At 20.6% G+C, this 15,536-nt stretch overlaps 6 protein-coding genes across 9 annotated transcripts; 4 read left to right on the top strand and 2 right to left on the bottom strand.

Moving 5' to 3' along the window:
* The first annotated feature begins 130 nt into the window (after nucleotides 1-130).
* LOC552644 (lipoyl synthase, mitochondrial) lies at nucleotides 131-2,202 on the top strand. Of its 3 annotated transcripts, none has more exons than XM_016916451.2 (7): nucleotides 131-163; nucleotides 508-576; nucleotides 657-959; nucleotides 1,219-1,375; nucleotides 1,454-1,511; nucleotides 1,611-1,766; nucleotides 1,835-2,202. In XM_016916451.2, the coding sequence occupies exons 2-7, from the start codon at nucleotides 514-516 to the stop codon at nucleotides 2,193-2,195; spliced, it is 1,098 nt and encodes a 365-aa protein (XP_016771940.1). In that variant the 5' UTR covers nucleotides 131-163; nucleotides 508-513; the 3' UTR covers nucleotides 2,196-2,202. The 3 variants fall into 3 exon arrangements, with proteins under 3 accessions (XP_016771940.1, XP_026299153.1, XP_016771939.1); XM_026443368.1 differs by having other exon boundaries at nucleotides 654-959; XM_016916450.2 differs by lacking the exon at nucleotides 131-163 and having other exon boundaries at nucleotides 428-576; nucleotides 654-959.
* Nucleotides 2,203-2,436: 234 nt separating this feature from the next.
* LOC552654 (proteasome subunit alpha type-1) lies at nucleotides 2,437-4,084 on the bottom strand. Its single transcript, XM_016916454.2, has 5 exons — nucleotides 3,932-4,084; nucleotides 3,389-3,639; nucleotides 3,109-3,268; nucleotides 2,791-3,000; nucleotides 2,437-2,700 (listed from the first exon to the last, which is right to left on the bottom strand). Exons 1-5 carry the CDS (start codon nucleotides 3,932-3,934, stop codon nucleotides 2,494-2,496), a joined length of 831 nt encoding a protein of 276 aa, XP_016771943.1. The 5' UTR covers nucleotides 3,935-4,084; the 3' UTR covers nucleotides 2,437-2,493.
* A 180-nt stretch (nucleotides 4,085-4,264) lies between these two features.
* LOC726056 (60S ribosomal protein L21) lies at nucleotides 4,265-5,274 on the top strand. The gene is made up of 2 exons (XM_001120360.5): nucleotides 4,265-4,379; nucleotides 4,753-5,274. Exon 2 carries the CDS (start codon nucleotides 4,768-4,770, stop codon nucleotides 5,245-5,247), a length of 480 nt encoding a protein of 159 aa, XP_001120360.1. The 5' UTR covers nucleotides 4,265-4,379; nucleotides 4,753-4,767; the 3' UTR covers nucleotides 5,248-5,274.
* A 284-nt stretch (nucleotides 5,275-5,558) lies between these two features.
* LOC552660 (ubiquitin carboxyl-terminal hydrolase 46) lies at nucleotides 5,559-8,081 on the bottom strand. Of its 2 annotated transcripts, XM_625036.5 has the most exons (8): nucleotides 7,772-8,081; nucleotides 7,319-7,399; nucleotides 6,979-7,195; nucleotides 6,796-6,876; nucleotides 6,395-6,687; nucleotides 6,187-6,324; nucleotides 5,927-6,070; nucleotides 5,559-5,841 (listed from the first exon to the last, which is right to left on the bottom strand). In XM_625036.5, the coding sequence occupies exons 1-8, from the start codon at nucleotides 7,772-7,774 to the stop codon at nucleotides 5,734-5,736; spliced, it is 1,065 nt and encodes a 354-aa protein (XP_625039.1). In that variant the 5' UTR covers nucleotides 7,775-8,081; the 3' UTR covers nucleotides 5,559-5,733. The 2 variants fall into 2 exon arrangements, with proteins under 2 accessions (XP_625039.1, XP_006571538.1); XM_006571475.2 differs by lacking the exon at nucleotides 6,796-6,876.
* Nucleotides 8,082-8,400: 319 nt separating this feature from the next.
* Nucleotides 8,401-11,199, top strand: LOC100576990 (condensin complex subunit 2). Its single transcript, XM_026439518.1, is given in 3 exon segments — nucleotides 8,401-8,802; nucleotides 9,042-9,683; nucleotides 9,686-11,199. Coding segments are annotated over 2 exon segments (2,052 nt in total). The 5' UTR covers nucleotides 8,401-8,802; nucleotides 9,042-9,089; the 3' UTR covers nucleotides 11,144-11,199.
* Nucleotides 11,200-11,846: 647 nt separating this feature from the next.
* On the top strand, nucleotides 11,847-13,838 carry LOC409505 (cysteine-rich hydrophobic domain-containing protein 2). The gene is made up of 4 exons (XM_393012.7): nucleotides 11,847-12,368; nucleotides 12,855-13,065; nucleotides 13,193-13,309; nucleotides 13,580-13,838. The coding sequence occupies exons 1-4, from the start codon at nucleotides 12,250-12,252 to the stop codon at nucleotides 13,628-13,630; spliced, it is 498 nt and encodes a 165-aa protein (XP_393012.2). The 5' UTR covers nucleotides 11,847-12,249; the 3' UTR covers nucleotides 13,631-13,838.
* The last annotated feature ends 1,698 nt before the right edge of the window (nucleotides 13,839-15,536 follow it).

Below are 15,536 nucleotides of genomic sequence, written 5' to 3'. Positions count from 1 at the left end.
TTAAATTTTATTATAAAATGCAATATGAAACATTTTTATATAATAATAGTTCTATAAATTATTATTTATTATTATATCATTAATTTTAAATAAAATAAGAAAAAAAATCTTAATAAAATTTGCAAATATTCACAAACAAATTATAAATTTTATAAGGAATGTCGTATGTAAATTAAACTTAAACAAAATATAAATATGAAATTGTTTATTAAGATTTTTTATTTATATAATTTGATAGACGAATATTTAGTTATATTGTTTCTGTGCTAAAATCTTATATCTTAAATTTTTAATTATGTATAAATACATCATAAATAAATAATTTCTGAGATATTTAATATTATATTTTATATCTCAAAACTATATATATATAAGAAAATTATAAATTCAAGTAAATTACAAAAGCTTATTATTTGTAATATTTTATATTTATTATCATATTTGATAATATTTTATGTTGGACTGTCTTTTTTATTCTTAAGAGGTTATTTGAATGTTCTTTTATAGATAATCATGTTTCAAGCTTTTAAGTTAAGTCGCACAAAAATATGTACTATTTGTAATTTTCATTCAACGGTACATTTTAAATTATATCTAAAGATAAAACTATTTAGTGTTCTTTATTACATATTAATTTTATTTATATTATAAAGCAGTTGCATTACATCAAAAAAAAAAATTTTTCTCAAAAATTGAAAGATGGACCTGACTTAGAACATTTTATTGCTGATACTTATAAACAATATGATGGAAAATTAAAATTAGAAAAGGGAGACAAATCCCGTTTAAGATTACCACCTTGGCTTAAAACAGAAATACCTATAGGTAAAAATTATAATAGAATAAAGTCACAATTAAGACAATTACAATTAAGCACTGTATGTGAAGAAGCACGATGTCCTAATATTGGGGAATGTTGGGGAGGTGGTTTACATGGAACAGCAACTGCTACTATTATGGTTTGTATTATTAATTTAAAATATCTCATTATTCTATATTTTTACTCCAAAATAATTAAAAATATACTTTTTAGTAATATTTAATATTAAAATTGAGAATTAATAAATTATGTGAATGTATTTATTATATAAAATATTTTATTATATACTTAAGTAATATTTCATTATATTTTTATTTAAATTATAATTTTTTGATAACAATTTAAAAAATTAATTAATTATATTATAAAAATATAATATATGAAAAATAATTTAATAGTTAATGGGCGATACATGTACCCGTGGTTGTCGTTTTTGTTCTGTAAAAACATCACGTACACCATTACCTTTAAATCCAGAAGAACCAATAAATACAGCAATTGCAATAACAGATTGGGGTTTGGATTATGTTGTATTAACATCAGTAGACAGAGATGGTTAGGTCTTTTTTCATTTTTAATTTATGTATATATTAAAATTTTTATATTTTATATTAAAATTATATATTGTAATAGATTTAAATGATGGTGGAGCCAATCATATTGCAGAAACAGTGAAAGAAATTAAAAAAAGGTATATAAAATTATTTCATTTTTATATTATTATAATTCATTACTTTACAATTACATATAGAATAAAGATTTCTTGTATATATCTTATATATTTTTGCAGAACTAATATTTTAGTGGAATGTTTAGTACCAGATTTTAGAGGAGATAAAGATTGTATTGAAATAATTGTTAATTCTAATCTTGATGTGTTTGCTCATAATATTGAAACTGTTGAACGTTTAACTCCATTTGTTAGAGATAGACGGGCTGAATATAGGTGAATTATATTCTATATTTATTTTTTTAATTAAAATTTATATACATAGTTTTTTATATATTGTTTAGGCAATCACTGAAGGTTTTAAAAATAGCAAAAAAATGTAATCCAGAATTAATTACAAAATCATCAATAATGTTAGGATTAGGTGAAACTGATGAAGAAATTGAACAAACAATGAAAAATTTAAGAGAGATTGGTGTAGATGCTTTGACACTTGGACAATACATGCAACCTACAAAAAGACATTTAAAAGTTATTGAGTATGTTACACCTGAAAAATTTAAGAAATGGGAAAATATAGGAAATGAATTAGGATTTTTATATACTGCAAGTGGTCCATTAGTACGTTCATCATATAAAGCTGGAGAATTTTTTTTAACAAATATATTAAAAAGACGTAGAAATAAACAAGCTGAAAATCAATAAATATATTTCTTTTAATTATAATTATTGGAATATTTATACTTATATGAATTTTATATTATACAATACAAAAATCATATATATTATAATATAAATTATTGTAAATTTGTGCATTAAGTTAATAGACTACTACTGTAATTATATTGTAAAATGTATTATATTGAAAATTAAGAAAATTTTCATAATCTATGATATTCTATTATTATATTGAATATAATGGTAGGAAAAATACAAACATAAAATACAAATGTTCATTTTGAATGTATACAGAAAATATATTATAAAATATATTACATTACTTTTAATCTGTATCCATTGCAACTGTAACCTGTGGATCTTGTGGAGTTTCTTCAGAAGATGGAGGTTGTGGAGGTTTAGAATCTTCTACATCTGGTTCAGTAGGTTTATTACGTTTATCATCTTCAATTTGAGATAAATAAACAGAAATTTCGTCTTCATTAAATATTTTGAAATCTGTACTTTTTCCTACTATTGCAATAGATACATTCTGTAATGTAATAATTATTCTTATTATATTTATCTTTTTATATATTAATTTTATTTAATATATTATAGTATAGAAAATTACATTTATTACCTTCACTGATAAATCAACCTCATTTGGCAATGTATCTCTTAATGCACAAAGACCATGTTTTATTAATTCATCCAGATCGCATGATAGAAGTTCATTAAGATGTTTTTCTAAATATGTACGAGCACTTTGAGAACGTGCACCAATAGCCATTGCTTTACAATCAAAATAATTTGATGAAGGACATGTTTGATAAATATGTGGTCCTTGATCCTTTAAAAAAAAATTTATAATATTTTAATATTAATTTAATATTAGTTATAATATTTTAATATTAATCTTTCTTCAATAAATAATATTTAATATTTAATAACTACTTACATCATATCCAGCAATAAGTAAACCTACTCCATATGGTCTTCTATCATACCTTTGAGTACATGTTTGTAATTTATTTCCCAAAGATGCAAGTAAACGACTCACAGGTAATAGATCATCATGAGAATACTTATAATTTAAACATTCAGTTCTCATATATCGACTATAAAAAGATAAATAAAAATTTTAATAATAATTTATTAAAGATTTTACAATAATTGTATTTTTAACAAGATTAATATAAAAAAATCAATATTTTTGTCATTGTCAATATACATTATACCTTAACATTCTAGCATCAGCTGTTAAACCTGAAATAGAAATTCCCATATGTTTATCTATAGGGAAAATTTTTTTTTGATGAGCAGATAATTCTGAAGAAGCTCTCTTGAGTGCAATAAGGACTGCATGAGTTTTATTTTTAAGTCCTACAGTGGCTGATCCTAATTTTACAGCTTCCATTGCATATTCTACTTGATGTAAACGTCCTTGTGGACTCCAAACTGTGACATCACTGTCATATTGATTACGAAACTGAAAAATATATAAAATATAATAAATTTCTTTAAGTTAAATAAATTCTATTAATTATAATAATATAATACATTTTTAAAGTAAAAAAAAATCAATACGTCATATATTTTATAATACATATTATTATTATTTTATAAATTTATTTATAATTTATAAAATAATTATATTTTATAAATTTATTTATAATTTATAAAATAATTATATTTTATAAATTTTCTGTAAATATTATAATAATAAAGCGATATATTTTATTATTATCTTTAATCATAAAAAATTAATATAAAATACAAACCATTTTTGAATATTATATAATTATAATATAAAATATTATTTATTATTTAAATTATTAATTTAGTTAACATATAATGTAAAATTGCAAAATATTTATCAATTTTATATGAATTTTCAGAAAACAACTGTCATGCAGCGGTATTATGATTGAATAAACGTTAGAGAGGAAACTTCCTTTATAAGCTGTAGTTTATTTTATCTATTTTATCTATATATAAAAATTTTAATAGTATTAAAATTTATTTTTTAAAATAAATTAAGAAAAATTTATAAAATGTTTATTAATATATTTAAATATTATATAAAATATTTAATAATTATAATAAAAAAATTTATATAGTCGAAAATCGATGTACTTAAATATCGATTGTTATCGATTTTAATATAACTGTTATTTACCGATCTTAAATTCTCTTCTTCACAGACGTGAGAGGTTACGCTTGTCTCTTGTAGGTTTGATAATATTATACAAAATTTTTTAATTATATTTATTTTGGCATTTCATTTTTTATACTATTAAAATTTATGAAAATTATATTTATTATACTTAAATTTTTTTTTTCTTAAAAAAAATTTTCTGAATTATTTTTATAAGAGAACGCACGTGACAATATTCGCGCATATGTTAATGAAATATATTTCAAATTTTAATGAAAATATTTTATTTAATCATTAAATTTGTTAAAATTTAATACTAATTGTATAATTACACAACTTTTTACATAAAAATATTTTTATCTTATTAACCGACATAACCAATTTTAATCAAAAGTATCTTTACAAGAATTATAATTAAGTTTAATTGAATTATATTTATTACAGACAAGAATTGTTAGTATGACGAATTCAAAGGGATATCGTCGAGGAACAAGGGATTTATTTTCCCGAAAATTCCGTAAACATGGAACAATTCCATTATCCACGTATATGAAAGTATATAAAGTAGGCGATATAGTTGATATTAAAGGTAACGGAGCAGTGCAAAAGGGAATGCCTTATAAAGTTTATCATGGCAAAACTGGACGTGTATTTAATGTAACTCCCCATGCTCTTGGTGTCATTGTTAATAAAAGAGTACGTGGACGAATTATTGCAAAAAGAATAAATGTTCGTATTGAACATTTAACTCATTCTAAATGTAGAGAAGATTTTTTGAAACGAGTAAAAGAAAATGAAAGACTCAGAAAAGAAGCAAAGGAAAAAAACATTAAAGTACAATTGAAAAGACAACCTGCTGAACCAATGCCTGCACATATTGTATCAGGACGTGAAAATCCTATTTCACTTGCACCTATACCCTATGAATTTATTGCTTAAAATTTAAATAAAAATGTTCTGAAAAAATTAATGTTATTTTTTAAAAGCATACTACACATTTTCTATATACATTTTGAATATAATTTTGAAAATATAATAATAAAAATATTCTATATTATATATGAAATATATATTTTCTATTTATATATGTAGAATTTGCTAATATTTCTAATTAGAATAAAAAATATTTTATAAATTATATTTTCATTGAATTTAAAATAAATAATTTTTACATAATTAAATTAATTTATAATATAAATATAAATAAGAAATAATTTTCTTTAAGGTGTTACATGAATAAATATTTCATGAAACTAATAATTTTTTCTATATTTTACAAATCAGATATACATAATTCTATATATTTTATTTTTATAAATAATCTAATATATAATATTTTTAATTTTTATACACTATATTTCAATAAGATACGAAATTACCATATAGAATTTATTTACTTTAATTACTATATATTTATATTAAATTCTAATTACAATCTATTGATTGATAGAATAAGATATAGCCAGTTTCAGAACTTTTCTGAATATCAGACGTGAGTCCATAAAAGTCTTCTATTGTAGATGCATCAATTTTCTAAAATAAAAACTTAGTTTATATATTTATACAAAGATACATAGATAATAAAATAAATACTATAATGTAAATTATAATGACTTACATCAACCATGTCATCATCAAAAAGCAACCAAAATCCATGGCTTTTAACTATGGAAATATAATGTCCTCGATTAGGTCCACTTCCACAATGTATTACAACTGCTACCAAATCATATAATCTATCTGGATTCACTGCATCATCACTCTATAAATTATATAAATATAAAAATCATCATATAGATATTAATTATAAATTAATTATCTTAATATTAAATATTAAAACCTGAAACAAAAATTAATATATAAATGCAAAATACTTACAGTATTGAATAGTCGAAGTTCTAAAGGAAAAACTACTCTATGGGAAACCTTGATGTGACGATTATATTGTTCCACATATTTAAATCTCTTTAGATGCAATGCTAGTATCATTGGTAATTTTTTAACTCTCATTCGTTTCTAGAATAAAGAAATGTATTATCAAATTCTTTTAAATTTTAATAACTGTAAATTTTTTTCATAAAAATACCTGGGCTTCTTGATAACTACTACAATGATCACATTTGAATTTGTTATCACTACAAAGTGTCTCAGTATTTGAAAAACATCTGAGGCAGTGTGTGATTGAAGTATTTTGATCTACATCAACTTGTAAATCAAAGAAATCCTCATCTTTGCTAGATACAGTCTCACAATTAAGGCAACGTGTTTCTGATGTCAGAATTCCTTGAAATATTTCATGAACCCATGTAGGTTCTGGTGGTGAACCAGCATCACCTGCACCACATTTTCCTCCTGCTGGTTTACTTTGACTTCTCTCTGCTAAAATATAAAATTACTTTTATAAGAATATTTTACTGTATATTTTATTTGTATGTATGTGTGTATATATATGTATTTATATATGTATATTCAATAAAATTTGCATACCTAAAATAATTTCGTTTATATGATTTATTAAAAAGTTTAAAAATTCATGTGCATCTTGTTGCATGTAGTTATCAAATTCCTCTGTAAAAAATGATATACATATACATTACATATTGTATTAATAAATAATTTTATTCTAATAATAAATTAAATTTTAAATTAATAAAATATGTCTATATTAACCTTTTTCTTTCCTTAATCTGGCAATAAACTTTTTTGGAGCTATAGATCCAACTTTCTTTTTTTGAGTTGCAATACTATAAAACAAATCGGCTAAGCATGTTAATAACGTTTCCTTGGTTCTCTTATTTCTAGCTTTATATTCTAAAACTTTTTCTCTAAATGGTCGACAAAAATATAAAGCTTGTAATACAGAATTGCTATAACAGGTATTTCCAAACTATAATTGGAATAATATAATTGTTAATATTAATATTTATAATAAATAATAAAAATAAAGAAATAATTTAATTTATCAATATTATTTTTGTTATATTTATATGTCTTTACAGTTAATACTTACATTAACTAATCCAAAATAGTGTTCATTAGGAGGAAATTGATCAGAGCCAATATCTCTCTCTAATTGTGATATATTTGCACCCTATAATAATATTAAAATATTAATATTAGGGATATTGATATTATAATGAAAATATTTTTTAAATAATTAATTTATTAAATTATTTAATAATACATAGTACATTATAATATAAAATTACCATATATGTTTAAATAAAGATTGAAAAAATTTTTTGATATTTTAATATGATTTTAGAACTACTTTTATAATTACAAATTGCTTCTTATCATATTATAATATTTATTTCTAAAAATGTGATAAGCAATAATTTAAAATAAATATATATTTATTTATTATATTTATTTAAAATATATAATTATATTTTATATTAAAATAGCAAAATAATATTAAAATATTCAAAATGTTTCGATTAAAAAACTCATTTAATCTTACCATTTTATGATTTAATAACTATTACTGACCATTGACAAGCAAACAGCATGGATTTTAATAACAAAACCTCCATGGTATTTTAACTTATGGATTTAATGGTTAAACTCCTATAATTACATCATAGTTTTTATTTTAAGAACGAAAACAATTGTTTAATAATGATAGTATATATAATATATCTGTTAGAAAATGTTCACGTGTTATTATTATTATATTATTTAACGTTCTTATTAACATATATTATAAATAACACTTATCTCGATTAAATTATTAATTTTCACGAAATAACTTCACGAATAATTATGCTGTGTACTCAAAAATATTATAAAGGAAATTAATGTTGATCTTTAAAAATGATTTTTGTAATGAAAGATGTCTCTACATAGAAATTACATTCGACAATCTACAAATAAATACTTCATGACTTAATAACATGACAAATAAATACACTATGACTTAAAATAAATACGTTTAAATTTGATAATTTTGTGATCGCTATTTACGATTATTCTTTCGCGCCAATTTCATTAAAAATATAAGAAATGACAAATAAATGTATTTTATAACGTAGATATATTTTTCAAAGCTTTTATTATTATTTTTATATATGTGTAATAAGTGATGTATATTAAACATTTATGTTATTTCAAATTTCAGATTTATTTTGAAATTTAATCTTATTTTATATAGTGATTAGTATCAATGTGGAAAACAGTGATTTAATATTGTATTTTGAATGTATGGATGTATTACGAAATTTGTGAAATATAAAACATTAAATTGTTATTAAATTGAATGAAATATCATTATTAATTTATATGGTGGAAATTAAATTATTTTGTAATTTTCAAAAGATATATCTGTTTAAATATGTTTGAATTATATCATTATTTAATATATAATATTAATAGTCTTTAATGATCAAGATATTGTTTTAGAGTATACATTTAATATCCATTTAATGTTCTTTTTTTAATCATTAACAATTAAAAGATACGAATTTATTAACAACATATTTCTATATATTAGAGGTAATGTATAAATAAATTTATTTTATATAATTTTATAAATTATTTAAATATTTATATTCATATGTTTTCCTAATAATTTTAAAAATTAATAATTCAAATAAATTATATATAATATTCATTATATTAGTAATTATTATTAATTATGTAATTTAGTTAATTTTTTTGAATATATATAATTGTAATATTTGATATAATTTATTTATGAATTTTAATTTTAAATTATTATTTATATATTTTAGGAACATATATAAGGAATCTTGATTTGATATAAAATTTTAAGCAATAAAATGGCAACTCGTAAAAGTATGTCAAATAGATTAATAGATTCCACTATACATTCCTCTCCAGCTTCTTCATCTCCATTGAGGCGAAAGTCTATACTTCCACAAAAATTAAATAATTTTGCTTTATCAGAAAATGATGATGAAGCAGAACGTTTGGCTCGTCGCAAAGAAATTACTAATACTTCAACAACAACAATAACAAATTCTATAAATTCAAATGATAAAAGACGTTCTTTAGGACTTAGTTTCCTAGTAAATATGCCACCTTCTCAAATGGCAGAACGTATATCTCAATGCATAAAGCTTGGTACAGAAAATAAAATTAATCCAAAAAATGCATTCAGTTTAGAAATGATTGATTTTATGACATATATGATTAAGAAAAAGGATGCAAATATGTCTAATTTACAAGTAGCTACTACATCTTTAGATGTAAGCACTAAAATTTATGGATTTCGTGTTGATGGTGTACATATGGATATACTTAAAATGATTGCTGGAATAGATAAACAAAACAAATATAATGAAAATCAAAATAATATGGAGAAAATGAATTCTCAGGAAGTAGAAGAAAATAACTTTGATAGACAAAAACAAGAGAAAAAAAAAAAAAAAAAAATAAACAAAAAATATTTGCTACTGTAGATACTTTGAAAATAAATATTGAAACTGAGAAACCTTCATTAATAACAATAGAAGCAGATTTACAAACCACAGATATGTTATATCAAGTAATGTTACCAAATCATGCAAATTCAAAGTTTTATCCACATCCATATAATGATATTTTAATAGATACAGTAAATAATAAAGATATTCAAGATAAAAATACAGTATATAATATTCCAAAAATAGCAAATTTTGCACATATGGAAATCTGTCCTCCTTTATTTTATTTTGATTTTCATAGTTGGAATGCAGATGATGAATTAGAAAAAATTCAATCAGAACAAAGTAATGAGAATAGATTTCAGTTTGATCTTAATGCAAGTTTATCCAATGAAGATGAATGTATATCTACTGGTATGAATTATTTTGATATTGAAGTTACAGAAGAGGAACATATAGATAGATGTGTTATGATATCTAACCAAGTAGAAAATATTGTAGATTTTCGTGAAGTTTTAACCAAGACAATGTCATTAAAAGATTCAGAATATTCATTTATTCAAACGAATTTAAATATACATTGGGCTGGCCCATCTCATTGGAAAGCAACAAATTTTAGAAAAATTCTATTTAGTAATAATGCAGAGACTCAAAATTATCAATCTAAAGTAAAAAAAAAAAATAAAGAAATAGAACTATGTTATGATGATGAAACAATTGAAAGAATATGTGCTAAATTTTTACCAAGTCAATCAATTAAACTACATGCTAGAACTGCTAAAATTGAATGGAATGAAGAAATATTAACCTTACCTCCTGACAAACATTATAATATCAAACAAGCTAATAAATTGTATCTTCATACAACAATATTTAAAAATTCAGAAAATATAAATGATATCAATACTACTTCTTTAATTAATGACATGGAAAATTCTAATAAAATTCATATAAATGAAAATGATACATTAAATTATTCTAATAATTATCAAGAATATCAAGAAAATGAAAATAACGCGATTAATAACGATATACAATCTCAAGATGAATATATATCAGAGACACAAATGCCTTTTACTGGAAATAATCTAGTTGCTGCACCAAAACTTACAAACAAATTATCTATTGCATATTGTACACAACCAAAAAGAATTGATATGAAACAATTAAAATATTCTATTTGGGAATGTTTAAAATATAAAACAGATAAGAATATTCAAGAAACAATAATTAAAAAAGCAATGCAACAAGATACTAACAATAAAATGAGCGATAGTAAATTCTTCAGTGAAATTTATAAGAGATTACCAAATATATTAACTAAAACTAATATCGAAGCTCTAAGTTTTCCAATTTCTTTTGTATCTCTATTACATTTAGCAAATGAAAAAACATTAAAAATAAATTCTTCTTCTGATATGTCAGATCTTATTATAGAACAAGATTAAATATTTATCAAATTATGAACAATTATAATATACAATAAATAAAATATTTAATATTTAAAGAATAAAATATATTATATTTTAATATAATAAGATCATAGACACATGTAATAATGTGATATATAGAACTCTTATATTAAAATTGAATTCGAATTAAAAATAATATTTTTTGTACATGAAAATAATAAAAAATTAATATTTGTATATTTGAAAGTTAAATAAGCATCCGACTTTTATTTAAATATATATTTTTGAATATTTTAATTTAAATTAAATGAACAATAAATTAATTAGGATTAAATAGGATTTAATATTTTGAATATTTAAAATTCAGATATCAATAAATTTAAATATCGGAAAAAAATCTAGGAAATGAATGTTAAACAATGTTGAAACAAAATTAAATAATATTTTTATTTTTAAAAAAATTAATTTTTTAATAAATTTAATATTTATAATTTAACTTTTATAATTATTATAATTATAATTGAAAATATAAATTTAAAAAAATAAATTGAAATTATTTTCATTTTAATATTATAAAGAATTTGTAAATATTAAACATATAATAAAGTAAATATTAAACATATAAATTAGATAATATTTTAATAATAATTTATTATTTTTATGATCTTATTTCTGTAAAAAAAATAAAATAAAATTCTGTAATAAAAAATAGAAAAAAATTTATAAAAAATGAATTTTATAAAACTATATACAATAAATGTATGCTGTACTCCGAATTTTGGTCATATAAAATGACAAATATATCTGGTTTCTAGAATTTAAACTTTCATAAATTATAAAGTTGGTGAACCTGAAATCGCATTGAATGAAAAATTGATGAGCTGTGAGCTATGAGCATCTGCAGTGCGCGTCGTGTGTTGTGTTGTGAATGGTGTTATTGCAAATAACTTTCAATTGAAAGTTTGCTATTTGGCCTATTATTTATGGCCGCAAAAATGTTTATGCATAACACTTAAAATCAATGTATGTTGCAATTCTTAAATATAAATGAAAAGAAACTGCATTTCATTAGAATAAAAGTCGTTTAGTTGCGACAATATAGTTGTGTCATTCGTTGAGCGGGAACCGTTGAATATTACACAATGGCAGATTTCGATGCAATATATGAAGAAGAAGAAGAAAATGAACAAAATTTAGAAGAACATTACGTGACAATGGTGCCAGATCCTATAATTATTCGTGGAGCTGGCAATATGACCGTGTAAGCAAATTATTCTTTTTTATATATATGTAAATTCAGTATTATATTTCACCAACAAAGAATCGGATTATAAATGCTATTTTTATATTATTATTTTTTGTTTATTTTTAATTATTTTTCTTTTACATTAAAAAAATACAGATCATATAATCAGACTATAAATACACTGTTTTTATATTGTTATTTTTTTTTATTATTTTTAATTATTTTTTTTTTACATTAAAAAAATATTTATAAATATTAGTATATAATATAAAGTTTTTTGAAATATATAAATTGATATATTTTTTATTATATATATAAATTGATATATTGTTATATTTTTTATTATTTTTTTTAATTCATTTTTATAAAAAAAAATCATAAACGAAATAATTTAAAAATTATTTTTTAAATATTTATAATTTGTATAAGTAAATCAATATATATTTATAAATTAGGAAATGTATTTTTTACTTAATATTAAAATTATAATTATTATTTTAGATTTGGACTTAGTAATCGTTTTGAATCAGAATTTCCAAATGGTTTAGTGTCACGTGTTGCTCCAGAAGAATTTAAAGCAACTGTTATGAGAATAAACAGTGTATTAAAAAAAACATTACCAGTTAATGTTAAATGGTTATTTTGTGGTTGCGTTTGCTGTTGCTGTACATTAGGTTGTTCTCTTTGGCCAGTTATTTGTTTGAGTAAAAGAGTAAATATTAATCTTTATGAAGATATATATTTATTATTTTATATATAATTATCTTTTATATATAAATTTAAATAATATAAAATTAAATATCTGATAACATAAACAATTCTTATTTTATTTTTTGTAGACACAACATTCATTAAACAAATTATTAGAATGGGAAAATAGTAGACTATATCATAAACTTGGTTTACATTGGAGATTGGCAAAACAGAGATGTGATAGTTCATCCATGATGGAATATGTAAGTAAACATAAATTGAATTTTTTATATTTTTATTTATTTTATTTTAAAATTTAATACTATTTTGTATATATATCAAAATTATTCTATGTATATAAATTTCTATTATATTTTATTTATTTTTTTCATTTTTTTAATTATGTAAATAGTTAAGAGAAGCCTTGTTAATGTGAACTAGCTTATATTTTTAATTACATTATCTATTCTTAAGCATTGATTTTTGTTTAGATATAAGCATACACTTATTTGTTTTCATCTTTTATATTCCAGGTTCTTTTAATTGAATTTATTCCAAAAATACCCATATATAAACCTGATTAAAGAAAAGATCTGGATTCTCATATGACTTATGCACATAAAAAATTAGTGCAAACTCTAAGATATGAAAAGCCAATAGCTTCTGGCTTAATTTTAAAATAAGAAAATGTAAAATGTCACTAAAAATGACATTTGTGGGATGCTTATTTTTGTAAATATTATATGTAGGATTGCACAGTACAATAATGAGATATAAATGCGGAACAGTTATCATAGTCTTATAAAATTTATTTTACCAAGTATAAAATGACAACAACTTATGTATTCATTTTTTATAAAAGAAATAGCTTTGCTTTTAATTTTGAATTATTTATAAAAAAAAATATCAACAAATATTTATGAGTTTGCACAGAAAAAACCAAAAAACGGGATTATTATGAATATTTAAAAAGTACTGCTTAATATTTAGTTTACTAGTCATTAAAACATATTTTTGTCCTTTTGTTAATAATTTCTTAAAACCTACTTCAATTAGGTATTAAGCTTTCAGGTAAGAAATTAATCTGACACAGTACAACGAATGGATTTTAAAATATTTGTGATTTGAGAGCAAATAATAACTATCAGAAGTTCTCATATAATTACAAAGTGCAAAATCTACAGATATCTGTTTATTTATATATGCAACATGAGCATTTTATTTTATTTATAGGTTGATTTCTTACCAAGGTGATATTAGAAAATATAATACATACAAATATGTTTTACTTTTTGACATTTAAAATAGCAAAAATATACTTGCTATCAAATGATGATATTATTTTCAGTTGAAATATAAGTTGGTTTGAACTATGGGTAACTATTTTCTTATTATATATAAAAAAAAAACTAATTTTTTGATTAGTCATAGCAATTTTTAAAAAGAACTTAAAAAAAGAAATTAAAAAAAGAATTTAAAGAAAGTTTAAAAAAAAGAAAAGTACAATTGTTATATAATATAAAAATATAAATATTAAGTAAAAGATTATCATTAAATAATAAATTTACTATAATGTTTTTTTAAAATTTTAGAAAAATTTTTTTTTATTCTGTTTTTATATGACATTAAATGGTTCTGCACAGACATTTCTTTATAAACAAATTTTTTCTTTCTAAGTAAAAATTTATATTAATACATGGAAATAGCTATAATAATATAGAAAAATATATTATAAATACATATTAAAATTTTGAAAAACATAAGAAATATATTTCTTTTTTATTTAGTGGCTGTGATTGAGAATATAAGACTAGTTTTCATTTCAAATATATATATTACAAATATTCTTAACGATATATCTGAACTTATATAAACTCATAATAAATATTTTTTTGTCGTTCTAAGGCATGTACTTAATTTGCGAAATTATTAATAATTTTTTTTAATATCTACACAATAATTTATATAAATATCATTTTGAGAACATAGGAAAAACATTTTTATTAATAAAAATAAATATTAAATAAAATAATTAAAATAATAATTTGTCATAAAATATTACAAATTTAATTTGTAATATTTCATTCTAAATTATATAAATTGTTAATACTTTATTTGAAATGTACTGTGCAATGGAACCATAAATGTAAAAATATTTGATCTTTTTTGTCTTATAAAAAATATATTATAATTATAATAATATTATATAAAATTATTAATTGTAAGAGTCAATGTGCGTTTATGCTGTCTATTAATAATTTATATATTTGTAATTATCAATGGTTGTTCATTCTTTTTCTTGAAATTAATTTAGGTAATACAAGTACTTTTTAACATTGTTAAGTATATAAATATAAATGTTTTAAAAATTGTATTTTGATAAACAAAAATTTGGAAATGTAAATTGTTTATTAACACTTAGAACCTTGGATAATAATTATTTTAATTGTTTTTTTCCTCTTATTATTTTGGTCTTCTTTAAAAATAAAA

Source organism: Apis mellifera, linkage group LG1 (assembly GCF_003254395.2).
Source record: "Apis mellifera strain DH4 linkage group LG1, Amel_HAv3.1, whole genome shotgun sequence".
Classification (NCBI taxonomy): domain Eukaryota; kingdom Metazoa; phylum Arthropoda; class Insecta; order Hymenoptera; family Apidae; genus Apis; species Apis mellifera.
Note: the sequence above shows the minus strand (reverse complement) of the source record. Positions and strands in the feature narration are given on the sequence as shown.